We start from the raw sequence: 14,385 nt of genomic DNA on the forward strand, positions 1-14,385 counted from the left end.
CATCATCAAAAGGAAGGTAGCCCAATCTTAATATGGAAATCATACAGCACCTTGAGTAGTTGGCACTGTATCTGACAGATATTGCATAGCGTTCTTCTCCTTGAAAATTTCAAACACTCCATGATACCCTGGGGGTTCTCTGTAGCCTCCAGGGCACTTTGGTGGGCAGTTTGGGGAACACCGTGAAAAAGCATTTCCTTGGATCAGTTTCCCCAGAAGCAGACCCTGAGACGAAGGTTGGTGTACAGGTGAATGGCTAAGGACGCAATCTCAGGGGAGACCATGGAGGGTGGGGAGCACGAAGGAGAAGGGGAAAGATAAGCCCGGGCACCCTCTCAGGCAACACTGTCTCACACGGTCCTCTAAGCTAGCCCAACAGTGGCGCTTGGTGCAAATGTTAACAAAACACTAAAACAAAAAGTGTCTGTTATTCCATAGTTAGCCAAGAAAAACTGAGGAAGATAAGGAAAGCTGTTCCAGACTAGAAGCCACATAACTTCTCCCACCCCCACAGCTGGGTTAGTTATGCATCCAGCAAGGTTAGGATACTTTAAAGATCTGCCCCTCGGTCAAGTGGAACATTTGCTTAAGCTGTGGTCCCAAGCCAACCTTTGCCTGGCCTGCCTCATATTAATCCTTAGCACTGGTGGTAGAATACAGCTTCACCTCCTCCACGGTCCTGAGAAATTCAGCTCTGCTCCCAAACCCGCACATCTCAAACCTGAGTGCATGAGACCGACCCTCCTCAAAGGCAGGACGAACATCTACGGTCACTGCCACTGGAGGTGTCACGCCCCACCCTACCTCCTTCCGCTCCACCCCAAACCCCTCACTATTCCTTCCAGAAGGAAGTTGGCAAATATGCTTTTCCCATGTTCTTATATTCCCGGGGATGTCTGAGAGCTCCTGATAGGTTAGAGCACCCCCCATCCCCCCCACCCCACCTCACAGAGGCCTGGCTGCAGACAGAGGCCGAACAAGACATCCCAAAAGCATCACTGGCTGAGAACTGCTCTCCCCGCCATCACCAGGGCTCCGGGCAGGAGCTGCCCACCACACCCGCCATCAAACCCTGGCCCTCCTCTCGCCCAGGCACCATGACAGCGACACCTTTGCTACGGAGGCAAAGCTCAGTTTCTGAGAATAAAGGCAGGACTCAACCCATGCCGGTGCCGCCAGCCAGGCACAGTTAGCCAAGGCCGTGCCATCGTTCATCCCGACTTCCCTGCGTTGAGGAAAATACTGCAAATTTGAAATGCGCTTTGAATGTAAAACAATCACCTATGGGGACACTTATTCTGAGACTCCTATTTCAGACAGAATACCTCTAATCTTTATAAATAGGGAGAGGGCACATGACTACTTTCCCCTTCAGGTGCTGGGGTCAGCTAAAGATAGCACGGAGCCTGAACTGGAGTGCAGAGATCCGACATCCCAAAGACCTAAAAGAAATAATGATCAAGTTGCAACAGCTGCTAAAAACCTAATGAGGTTTAATGCTGATTGCTTTTCATTATTTAAGAGGAAAAGCCATGAGACATATCAAGAGGTGATTCAAGCTACAAATATGTGTGCACTGGTATTTTTCCTGTTAACTATATACACTCTTCATGAGGAAAAGTCATGACGTTTGCAATGTTTTTCATATTAAAATAAATACAAAAAGCTCTTTTTCCCCTATTTCCTCCCCCCTGTAAAAAAGAAAAAAAATATGCCAGGATAGGCTTTTTAAACTTATTATTATTGAAGGAGTAGAAATAAATGAAGAGTTCCAGAAAAGTCTGAGTTAAAGGTTCTGTTCCAAGCAAACGGCATTTTTTGTTTTGCAATTTTGGGACTAAAGCCCAAAGCTATTAATATTTCTACGTGATTCTGGCCTCTGCTGTTATAAATGTAAACAGAATTCCTGGTGTCTGAGTCCTCTGGCTTCTGCTCTCTGAGCGCTGACCTCTGAAGGAGCAGTTGTTCCTTCCTTGGCTCCCAGCCCCTAACCCCCCACAAGGACGCAGCACATGGGATGGAGCCCTGGTATTCAAGAGGAATGGCGTGTTCTGTAAGATGATCTATATCTCTGTTTGCCAAGAGGTGGGGGACTAGGAAACACACGACTTAGTGCAACCAGAGAATTACAGAGAATAATAGCGGCAGGCCATAAAGACGGGTGCTCTCATTGTATTGAGCCAGCAACTGCAGCCCGGAGGAACCCAGAGGCTGGCCCAAGGCTGCACAGGAGAGCAGAGCTGGGGCCTGACTCCTGGGTCCCTCCCCGCCCCAGCACCGACTCCAGGTCTCAGAGGCGGGGGTGACTGCAGAGACAGTGACTCTCCAACACGTACACTGTGGGAGCAGGAATGTTCAGCACAGCAGCCGGGGGTCCTCTGGGGCAGCTCTGAAAAAGCTGTCTGTCTGCAAAGACAGCGTTTCCCTGGAGGGTATGTCCCAATATAGCCTCCGCACAGCAGCGGATTCATGAGCGGGCAAATATTTATCCCCTCTTGTGACTGAACTTTTGCCACTTCTTTCACAGGACTATTAATACAGAACAGCGTGATCAGCTCCCACGGCCTTTGCCCATGACCACCTGCCACATCGCTTTCAGCATCACGCTCCGCTTTCAGTACAAAACGGGAAGGGAAAGTGGCACGGGCAGCACAGCAACTGAAATGTGGTCTCAGGGCCTTCACCGTCTTGCACAGTGGAAGAAACCTGTGTGTGATGTGAAAGCTCCATGTAAAAAGCAGTCACGAAGCTGCGGTATTGGAAGGTAAATACCACACGGGACAGCGAAATGGTGTGAGGTCAGCTGAACCCAGGGACGGATGCACAAGCCAGAGGTTCACCCTAGTCCTCATTCGTACCACGCTTCGCTCTCTTTCTCACTCAGAATAAGTGGCATCTTCATGGTGAGGTGTCATTTAAACTGCCCCTTCCATTAATACACAAAACGACAACAACAACAACAACACTTTCACCTCTGACTCAAAATTTAAGAGTGGAGAAATTCAATCAAGCCTGTTTCAAAATAAACATTATCTCGCATTCCTACAACAGAGCCCTGTATTCTTTTTGGAGGGGGAGAGATGTTAGAAAAGTAAAATTCACATCCAAATAGCCGTGGTAAGACTTAGAAGAAAAAAAAAGTATGCGTGAAGAAATTAACTACAAATGAATATTCAAGGCATCTTTACCGGCTTATTCCAGTATTCACAGCGGGTCTTTCTTCTTCCTTTGTGTTTCCCACTAAATTTAGCCCCAAATATGCACCCAACCAGAAGTCCATCCAATGGGTTATGCCAGTCCCTAAAGTCAGAGAGATATTGAGCAGAAGGGACTGCCTATATGTGTTTCTTCTACACAGTTGATGGAAGTTTCAGAGGTAGAATGGTTTCAAATATTTACTCATCACCTACTGGTAGCCAGGCATGGTTACACGCCCAGGGTAAGGCAAAGGACAAAACCGTGCACTTGTGTTCATGGAGCTGACCTTCTAAAGGGAGAAGGGCAATAATAAAAACAAACAAATAAAACTTTATATGAGGTGGTGTATAATGGAGGACAAGAAAGTTTAAGGGTTTAGACAGTCCAGGGGATACTATTTTAGGGAAGTCAGAGAAGGGTTCTCTGGGCAGATTAGCATCCAAGTGAAGTGAGGAGTGAGTCTAGGTCAGAACAGCAGAAGAGTTAAGTATATAGTCCCTGAGCAGGAGTGTGATTGTTTGTGCAAGCAATAGTAAGGAAGTCCGTCGGGCTGAAGCAAAGTGAGCCAAGATAAAGTATTAGGAGTTGAAGTCGGAGAGATGGCAGGAGCCCAGATCTGCAGGTCTTTGTAGAATAAGAATAGGGACTTCGGAATTTTTATTCTGGAAAGCCACTAAAAGGCTCCAAGCAGAGAACTAATATGATCCAACAGATTTTTGAAAGGATCCTTTAGGTGGCAGTATTGAGAACAGTATAGGGAATCGGGGATCAAAGCAGGGAACCAAGTAAACTTACTGCAATTGTCCAAGTGAGAGATGATGGCAGTTTGGACCAGGCAATAGGTGGGGAAGAATAAAGCTGAGGGAGGGCAAGTTGAGCAAGAAAAATCAAAAGTCCTGTTTTAGGCATGTTAGCTTCAAGATCTCCAAAGAAGAAAAAGTCCGCTAATCACTATGTAAAACAAAAGATGAATTGAGAGTAATTATATACAACTTATAAGGCACAGTCTGTCAGAGCAAAGCTCTCCAAGTGTTTGGGGATTGGCTGATTTTAGCCATGGAAATGTGGTCTCTAGACTGTATCTGGAAGTCACTGCCTGGCTCTCAGAAGGTCATGTACTAATGGGAAACTGTCATTTATTGGTTTGGCCACGTTAAAATTTGTTCCAGTGGTTGCATGTGGCCCAAGAACAAGCAGTGCTTTCCTGGGAAGGCTAGAACATTTTAATTTCATACCTGGTAGACATCCAAGTGATTGATTTTTGCAATCTGTTTCCAAAATACGCCACATTTACAGTAGATATTTCAGAAAACGGCATGTAAAATAATAAGGACACCAACTTGTTCTTATTAGAAAAGTGATTGCATTTTTGGAGCAAAAAAGTCATGCTAAATGGATCAGGTGGTTCAGGTTTAACTGACATGGCAGAACCTGGTATATATACCAGCAATTGTAGAATAATCATACCAGGAAGAGACCAGCTCAGTGAACCCACTTTAAAATAACACCAAACATATTAAATAGCAGGGAGCAAGTTGCAATGAAAATCTTATCTTAAAAAATAAACTAAGATATATTTTATTTTACATTTCACAAAATTTAAGTTATAACCGCAACTCTGCCCTAATAACTAGAACAAAGCAAAAATGGATTCTGCTGACATTTGGGGGCACACTTTTTCTGACCAATCACATAACGTGATCCAACATCCTTGAATTCACTTTTGGCTTCGGCAACATAAAAAGGTTCATTTTTGCAAATATATTAGAAAGAGTCATCAATTTTTCCTAAGGGCCTCTCCTAACCTTTGGGGTCCAAATGTACTTTTTTGAAGTCCCACCTTGTCATTGTCCTCGTTAATACCCCTTCTTCAATTTGTCAGTGGTCTAATTATGCTGGCGCCTCATTAGCCAGATTCTAACAGTTCAGCACTATAATTATTTTTTTAGTATCATCAGGATATTCTCCATCTTTAGCCACATTTGCAAGTTCATTTCACAAGAAAAACTATGTTATATTTGCACTGTATTACAGGATCTGCACATCATCTGGCAATCAGCAAGGAATGGACCAACAAAGAGGGAGCTCAGAGGAACAGATACACAGAAGAGATCCTTGAGTAGAGGTCAATTTTATAAGTAGTTAGAGGATATGCCAATGTTGTGACAACTTTTACTTTCCTATGCAACCTCATAACAACCTGGTCTTGGATACCCAGCACCCTTTGTACTTTCCTGGACAGGCAGGTGAAATGGAAAGGGGGCGGATTTATTTTCTAACTAGACTCTCCAATAGATGACATTATGGCTGAATGAAAAGTTGGAAGATCAAAATTTGCTTTTGTACTCTGCCATGAGTCAAGATTTGTGACCACGTGTAACCAGGAGTAACCTCAGCTTCAGGGATGCCACTTTCACTTGCCCTCTGAGATGTACCACGAGGTGTCTGCAGTGCTTACTGTGTTACCTTATCTCACCCTGGATTAACAACTCCCATCTCATTTCAGATGCCGCCTCGCAATCTTCACTTCTGAGAACAAGGGAGTAATCATAGGCCAATCTTGGGAAATGCACCCAGAAAGGAAGTATCTAGAAGTATGGTTTAGAGGAAGACTGCAGTGGGGAAGAATGGAATAGAACAACAATAAGAACAGCATCACTGGGGCATAAACTGACAGAAGACGTGGAAGGGCTCACACTCCACACGTGACACAAAATTCCAATCAGCTATATCCTCAGGGTAAAACTGAATGGCATAACATCCTGAATGTGTCCAATCTCGTCTACAGCCTGAATTGGACCAAAGACCAAAGTCCACACCCCTCAATCTCCCCCAGTCTTTAGTTGTAATAATATAAATAGTTTATATCCACCATATTTTCCCTTGTATCGGGATAGTGGATAATTGTTTTGCTGACCAGAGTAGATGCTGAGTCCCTAGAAGAAAGGGATCATGTGTTTTATTCATCTTTGTATTTTCACTCTCTCTTCCTTCCCCAATGCTTATTCCCTCTCTTCCTTGCACACAGTAGATATACAAATGTATTCAAATGCATTGAATCCAAGCTTTCCAGCCAACATTAAATCTGATGTTGGCAAAGAAATAGGATAGGAAGCTATACCAGAAAAGTCCCTGAGATGTAATTCTTCTGTTAAGTCTAAATTTAGAGGGGGGTCGGGAGGGGAGGTAATTCCGACTATCTTAGCAAGGTCATATGGGGTGAGGAACAATGGAAGACCTTTACACTTAAGCCATCTTTGACCCAACCTTGCTTTTAGAATAGAACTGAACGTAACAATCCATCAGCAGCCAAAGGATGACGTAAAAGGATGCCCTTGATGTTCAACATTCCTAAATTCCTTCTCGTACTATGAAGGCAAAGAGATCTATAATCATCTCTTCCTAGTTTGAAGATTTCCAGGGACTACTCATGTTGCAAGCCAGTAATTCCATCCATAAGGCATAAGATGCCTCATTAATCACTAAGAATTTGAAAAGGTCCTGACAAGAGATCTCTTAACTTCAGAATTGTTAAGATCTTTTCAACTGTTGGATGCCAACCCTTGCCCAATTAGTTTCCCTAACAATTTCTGCATCTAGTGCCCTCAGAGTGGGGACACAGTGACATCTCTCACATCTTTAATTCTGGAAGTATTCTTCCTTCCTCAAAGTACTGACCCAATAAATGGTCTATGAGACATCCGTTGAAGAGTCCATGATAGCCGTCTTCACAATGAATTAAAGAACGTCATTTCCTAATACCATTTCAGGCATAATTATTCTGCTACTAACCATCGTTATATTCTGTTCGAGCTCAGGGAGAAAACAGTCCAGGGCAATTTCAGGGCCTTTGTAGTGTTCATTAATCTTTCAACAATCTGAGTATACTGTCAAGAACTGAGCAGGGACCCGATTCCAAAGCCATGATAAAGATTTTAGGCTTTTTGTATCATCTGAACCAGTCCTATAATCCTCTGCTTAAATCAGGTACAAAGACATAATAGATGCAGTCCCAATCCTGGATTGCTTTAAACTAAACAAATGTATTTGGCAGCCACTGTCCAACCCTTGAATATTTAATACCAAATAAGCCCCTTCTAAAGATCAAATCGTTAGGCTGCCACTTAGACATGTTTTGTAGCTGATTCATCATGGAGGACCCACCGGGATACTGTTCTATTTAAAGTCAGCTATTGTACTGGACCAAGTCAAAGTCTTATCTTGCTCAAGACATTAAATTCTTAATATTTCTCCTATTTTCCAACAGGAGTAATTTTTTCCCATCTCACTGGGGCAGAATTCAGATATCTCAATCAAGTCACAAAGTGATGCAGAAGATTCACGGTTCTTTATAGGCATCCTTTCAGCCGCTGCTTGTCAGGAGAGAGCCTGGGCCTCCAGGGAAGAGTAGAAGGCAAGGTCCTATCCATGTAACAATGCTGGGAGCCACCTTCATAACTAGCAGCAGCATAACCAGCTCTCGCTTCAAGCAGCCCAGAATGAATAGAAAATTCAGTCCTGACTACAATCCAGCACTAGTCAATGGCTCACCGAAGACACCTGATGTTTGTGAGACAGAAAGAGGTCTTGCTAACCCTTCCCCATAGTTCCAACACTGCACTTGTGTTAAGACAATGAAGATCAATAGAGGGAACATTTAACTTGGTCCCAAGAAGAAATATCATCATTGGGCTGTACTGGGGGGTACACATTCATCCTTTCCCCAAGGTCAAAGCTGGGGCAGCCCATTTAATCAGTCCTTGTATCAACTGAAAAAGTGTGCCATGAGGATGTTGGCCAGGGGGTTACGCAGTGTCTGTTTCATAAGGACCCTGGAAATAAACTCCTGAGTATCCAAATTCATAGTAAGAAAAATAAGAAAAATAGTGTAACATGGGTGTTTTCCCATTTTACCTCATCTGTCACAAAATTTGGCAAAATTCAGTATTTAATCAGAGTGATTTTAGTGAGATCACTTGCAATGCCTATTCATTTGCCTCCTTCTAAATGATATTTGTTCTGTTTTATCCTTTAAGTATGTTGTATCCAATCTCATAAACTGCTTCAAACCATATGCTAAAAATAAGATATATAAGATATGCCATTCATGTGTAAATTGTTGGTCTTTTCTGCGACAGTCTTACCTGCATATGAGTCTATTTTTCACCAAGGCTGTAAAGATCTCCTGAAATAGTTTATGCTGCGGATGTTTACTGAAGTTTCTCTCATTCTTGTAGTTTATACTGAGATTAAACAAACAGAAAAGCATTTTGTAATAAAAATTATTTAGCCTGTCTCAAAGTTAGCAATGCAGGCAAAGATCATCTATATTCATGCAAATATTGAAGGATTCTCAGGATTTAACACATTATTAAAGGCACATGTCCACTGTTAAAAAAGGATTAACTTATAAAGCTAATAAAGATTATAATCAAGCATATATATTTCATTTTACCATTTAACTAAAGGATTCCCTATAAACACTTAATAGCTAAACTTGTTCAGAAGGAGGAAAAGGGTATGCAAAGAGAAAGAATGATTGGTGCATATTATCTAGACACCGCATTAGGCTGTAAACAAGTTTCTGTGGTTGTTGATTGTTTGCATATGGCGCGCGCGCGCGTGTGTGTGTGTGTGTGTGTGTGTGTGTGTGTGTGTTTAACAAAGTCTGGAGATATCCCATTTTCGGCTTCTTTTTTCTGATATTACAACCCATTAAAGAAGTTATAAATACTACTTTAAATTATAAATTCCACTTTAAAACTGGGAGAGGATAAGAGATAATGCACAAAATGGTGGCACTGCTACAAAATATATGTTATTTTTGTGCCTATTAAAATAGACCAATTTTAAGATCTAAGCCAATAATCTGGAATTACATGAACACATCACCTCAAAGGCAAGTTCTATAGCCTCATGTTGTCATTTGCACTGTTCTTCCTTTGCAGTTTTTCACTGGTCATTGGACGGCGTGTCCCTACCCTAGCCAGGCGAGGGCATTCTTAGTACATGGATACCAGTAGACTGAATATGTAAGCATTTTTAAAGAATTTAGTGTTCCTCACTAAATATAAACCATTTACTGTCATATGCCTTTTGTAGACTATTAAATTCATTGCCATAAAATGACAGGGAGAAGAAATCTAGGTCAAATAAATAAATGATCATTCTAGAATATTCATGTTGATATTTCATACCATTCATTATTTACACAGCACTTAGTGCCAGATGACCTCAGCACATTGTAAAGCCGAGAGACCCAGCTCCTGGAAGGGGAGTGGCCCACAAAAATGTGCAACTTCTGGCAGGTCTAAATGGTGACAGGACAGATGAATGTGGGTTGCCAGTTTCAATGTTAAAGGTGAGGTGTAATCCCTTCAACTGAAAACCTCAGTTGCTTTGACAACCACAGTCCTTAGCCACCATATCTGTTCAGAGCAACGGCTTCTTTTATGCCTCCTCATTGCTGGCAAGGTATGGACAGACCAAATGCTGAAGACAAAGCCTGGAATCAGCTGAGCCAGGCCAACAACTTGGAACCATTTCCTCATAGAACAAATGCCGGAGGTGTCTCAGCAAGGTGTCCTGAAACTCCCACGTCGGTTCTACCTAAAGCCACTGAGCTGTTATTTACACACTATTTCTGGGAATGGTTTAAACACTGAAATTATTAAGAATCCCCATGGTAAATTCTGAAACACTTGTAAATTTTAGCTCCCGTGACAAACAAACAAAGTTTTGGGCTAATTAGAATAGGTTGTTGAAGGCAGGGGAGATACTGGATTCTTACCTAAAATTTTCAAGTTCAACAGCTTCTGTGGACTCATGCCACTGACCTCGGGTTCTGTGTCCACCCACCTTGATGGCAGGCTCAGACTTCGTCATGCTATTTTGGGCACTATCGAAGTTAATGGCTGGAAGCTACAGAAATAGAAGCACGGAGCCCGTGAGGATAACAATCCAGCACAGAATAAACAAAGTAACAAAATGGGGGAAGGGGTAATTGGAGGCCAGATAAAGGGAATGAGTTTTTTCCCCGAAACAATAATTAACATGATAGCCAAGTCAAATTTAGGGGTTTCCAAGATTTAAACGTCTTTGACTTAAACATTTACTCTTTCTGCCTTATGCTGTGTTATTTTTCTTCATAGCTTGTAACGCCACCTGTCATATCTTACAGTTATTTATGTATTTTCAGGCTCCCTTGATTATAACAGCAGCTCAACATGAACCAAACTTGCTCATCTCAGGGCACCTGGGGTTTCAGTCGGTTGAGCGTCCGACTCTTGGTTTAGGCTCAGGTCATGATCTCACAGCCAGGAGATTGAGCCCCAAGTCAGGCTCTGCACACAGAGAGTGGAACCTTCTTGGGATTCTCTCTCTCCCTCTCTCTCTCTCTGCCCCTCCCCTGCTTGCACGTATGCTCTCTCTCTGAAAATAAATTAACTTAAAACAACAGCAGCAACAACAAGAACAACTAGGGGCACCTGGGTGGCTGAGTCGGTTGAATGTCCGACTTCGGCTCAGGTCATGATCTCAGAGTTTGTGGGTTCGAGCCCCACATCAGACTCTGTGCTGACAGCTCAGAGCCTGGAGCCTGCTTGGATTCTGTGTCTCCATCTCTCTCTGCCTGTCTCTCTCTCACTCTCTCTCTCTCAAACATTAAAAATTTTTTTCAACATGTAGGGGGGTAGTTCTGGGGAATCCCCAGCTCATGCTGTGAGGACAAACAGCCCTGTGGAGAGAAGCCTCCCACCCACAAACAGCACCCATTGCCAGCTATGTGAATGAGCCACCTTGGAAGCGGTGCCCCAGTTGATGTTGAAAGAATCATGGCTAGTGGGCACCCGGTGGCAGAAACCTGAACCAGAACCATCCAGGCTAACTGCTCTGAATTCATGACCTGCAGAATAGGTAAGACACAGTAAACGATCGTTGTTTTAAACAACTAAGTTTTGGAATGATTTGCTATGCAGTACTGAAAAATAAATCCACCACAGAATAAACTACGAATCTGCAAGTCCATATGATACAAATAAATAAATAAACAAAACATGCCAGAGAAATATAAAACCGTGCCCCACGTTCTGGCCGCATTAAACCGGTCACTTGTCCCAGAAACTACCGTAGTGTTTGACCACTCCATGCCTGGGCATGTGCTGCAGACTGATTCCTGATCACCTTTCAGGGCTCAGCTCAGCCTCCTGGTGAGCACCCGCCTGAGCCTTCCCGGCAGAGCTGTTCACTCCGTCCCTGGTGGCGTTACTGTGTGGACCTCACTTATAGCACCTATCATGCCTGATACCCTCCTCTGCCTTCAAGGTCAGAGTCCCGTGGGGTGGGGGAGGGGTAAGCCAGCACGAGAAGAGGCTGCAAGTTGAGTGAACCAGGGTTTGTTGTGGCAGAAAGTAAGGGAGAGACAGGGTGGGCCACGGACCAGGATGCCAAGAGTATTTCAGAGTATTCCAGACAGACTTTTACAGGCTGCAAGACAGAGGACATCTGTGTGTACTCCAGAAAATGAGAGGTACCTGAGCAGCCTGACTAGCATGAGCGGAAAGAAGAAAGACTACAGGATGAAGCACAGAACTTTCCTAAAAATTTGACTGTGTCACTTCTGCTTGGAAATGTCAACATTCCCTGTTGCTTATGGGCTCATACAAAATCGCAGATGGGCCTTCAGACGCTGCCCAATTTCCTCTAGTATTATGTATCACTCCTTCCAATAGAAACATCCAGTCACCATTTCACTTAAATGCTTGTTATTTTCCTTGCTTCAGATACCTGATTATTCTACTCATTTCACCAATAATACCTTTCCACCAATTCCACTGATGGAAAACCAGCCCATTTCTTCAAGAACCATCTCCTTCCCTGTGATCTGAGCCAAAAGTGGCCTCCTTATGCCTGTCAAAATCCATACACCTACTGTCTGCACCCTTCATTCAGGATTCCTGTCTTGCCTGGTCACATCTATAAATGTCTTTTCCATACCTTATCTCTCAGAACACGAACACTGTGCCTTATACCTTTTCTTTCCACAGTATTTATCAAAACTTCTTCTATTTCGGGGCAATTAACTAGTCTGTAATTTGTTTGTTCTTCATTTGTTCTTTCTTCTATCTTTTTTACTTACTGCAAACCGATTTCTCAGCTCCCCGTGGCCTTGGATGTAGGGGGGAAAAATCTGAATTCCAGCTCTTGGCAGATCACTTCAATATTTGTGAAAACCTCTGGTGAAATCTCCAACCAACTTTGTCATTTCACTTTGCTTCAATAACCCTGGGGTAATTCCTTTCCTTGAATGATTTGTTTTACCAGGTTAGGATTACTGTAACCTTGTTATGACGAAGGGGGCTCCTCTGTCCCCTCAGTGTGTCTCTGTCCCCAGTTCTGTCACACTGTGGGACTGTCCCACAAAACAGCAAACTCTAATGTGGTTAAGCAAGACACACAGAGATACACAGAGCAGTCAAGACAAAGAACGAAAGTAGAATATTGGGACACAAGGAAACAACAGGGAAGTGACTTGGCTCATTAGAGATTCAAATAAAGGACACTCAGTTCTTTGCAATTCTCTGCCTAAACCGCAAAGCAAATTTCCTCTGCAACAGATTAATTGGCCATTTTTGGTCTATTTGCAAATAACAGGCCAGGTCTTGTTAGAACAGAAATTCAGGTGAGTGAGCCTTAATCCCAAATTACCCTTTTCAAATTGACTGCTAAAAATCTCAGAGCCAAACGTGTGGCCCACTTGCTTATTTCGATGGGCATTTCTGCCTCACTAACTACTTTGTCCCTGACCCTTGTTCTTCTTTCTTCTTTGGTCTTGGCTTCAATTTATCATAAATTGTCATACTTTATGTATATCCATAAACCTCCTTACTTCCTTCTCTCACAAACAAGATATAAACAAATGCTGGATTTGTTCTTTCCAATATCGTTCTTCTCCATATTATTTTACTATAAAGAGAAGAGGGTGTTCAGAATAACATTTATCGTTGCTAAATTAAATAGAATTAGGAATGAATTTTGAGAACCTCAGGACCTTCATATTAGTGAGGACATTTTCATTTTTTCTTAGAACCATCTACTTTCTGAATAATTCAAGGATTACAAATATGCGTGTTTGTACATATGAAACAGCTGACGAAAAGCTATGCCATGTGAACTTGCCAGACAACAGACTACAAATTCTAAAATTTGTTAAAGAAGAAGAAACTATTAAATTCACTTTAGTTAACCCCTCCAAGTGTTAACAAGGAAGTGGTGTTGAAAGGGGATACAATAGATCTAGTCAGCATGAACTTCAAAGTTGGAAGATTAGAGACAAAAACAAAAGAAAAAGAAAAAAAAAAAAAAAAGACATCACTGGTGTTTCTTTTACCCTGGCCATATGGTTATACATGCTCATGATGTAACTCAATTTTTAGCCACAATTCAAGATGAAAAAAACTGACCAAGAACTCACTGAACGAAGGCTACAGTAAACCAGAGGCAAAGTCAAAGTTGCTGGCATTGGGAAATATACAGTCCGGTCTGGAAATAAGACACGTAGACAAGTGTTTCCAAAATGAGGAAGACTATAAGGCTACAACTGTGGGCGGGAAAAGGTGCTTTGGGAAGACAGAGATCACTTCGAGAATACAAGATAAAAGAAAGCTTGTTTGCAGAAGCGGTGTCATTAGATTTGGGTCTTAGAAACAGATAAGATATTTTAAGAAAGAAATTTGGGAGAAGGACAAATTTGGGAGAAGGGATTGCAAAAGCAATAAATAGAAGTCTCTGACATCATGGTTACATCTTAGGATGGACAGGGAGAAAGAATGGGAACTACAATCAAAACCATATGCTGAGTCACCTTGCTTACCTTCTAAAAAAGAATGGATGTGATGTGGGGCAATTGTCCGTGAAGGCTTGTGAGCAGCAAGCCAGGGAGATTCTTTTAGCAGAGTAGAGATAGACAAAGAGAAAGAGTGACTGCTGACACAGCTGGATGGGAAGAAATTGCTCCTGGGGGCCATAGCACGAAATAACAGAGAAGGATTGATAGGTGAAAAGGTATTTCACAACCGTGTTTACTCCGAATCAAAGATTATCCAACTATTTTTTGAACTGGAATCTCATTTCCCAAGTCATTTAAAAGACAACTCAGTGGGGAGAGGCATATATTGCGAAGATGTAGTG

The 14,385-nt window shown here is 42.5% G+C and overlaps 1 protein-coding gene and 1 long non-coding RNA gene across 8 annotated transcripts in view; one reads left to right on the forward strand and one right to left on the reverse strand.

Annotated features, from left to right (window-relative positions):
* LOC122492071 overlaps positions 1-8,302 on the forward strand; it is a 28,528-nt gene extending 20,226 nt beyond the window's left edge. For both annotated transcript variants that reach the window (XR_006299531.1, XR_006299530.1), the window contains 3 exons: positions 2,528-2,764; positions 5,233-5,323; positions 5,705-8,302. This is a non-coding gene — a long non-coding RNA (uncharacterized LOC122492071). The remainder of the gene's footprint in view (positions 1-2,527; positions 2,765-5,232; positions 5,324-5,704) is intronic.
* Positions 1-14,385, reverse strand: part of NEK10 (NIMA related kinase 10) — a 231,100-nt gene that overhangs the window by 198,119 nt on the left and 18,596 nt on the right. For 5 of the 6 annotated variants that reach the window (XM_043595557.1, XM_043595555.1, XM_043595558.1 and 2 more), the window contains exons 4-5: positions 9,989-10,119; positions 8,343-8,441 (exon numbers count right to left, since the gene is read on the reverse strand). In XM_043595557.1, the coding sequence (XP_043451492.1) occupies positions 8,343-8,441; positions 9,989-10,119 (230 nt within the window). Of the gene's footprint in view, positions 1-8,342; positions 8,442-9,988; positions 10,120-14,385 lie in introns of those variants that run through there. The other variant, XM_043595561.1, reaches the window with a different exon arrangement.

Source organism: Prionailurus bengalensis, chromosome C2 (genome assembly GCF_016509475.1).
Source record: "Prionailurus bengalensis isolate Pbe53 chromosome C2, Fcat_Pben_1.1_paternal_pri, whole genome shotgun sequence".
Taxonomy (NCBI): Eukaryota; Metazoa; Chordata; class Mammalia; order Carnivora; family Felidae; genus Prionailurus; species Prionailurus bengalensis.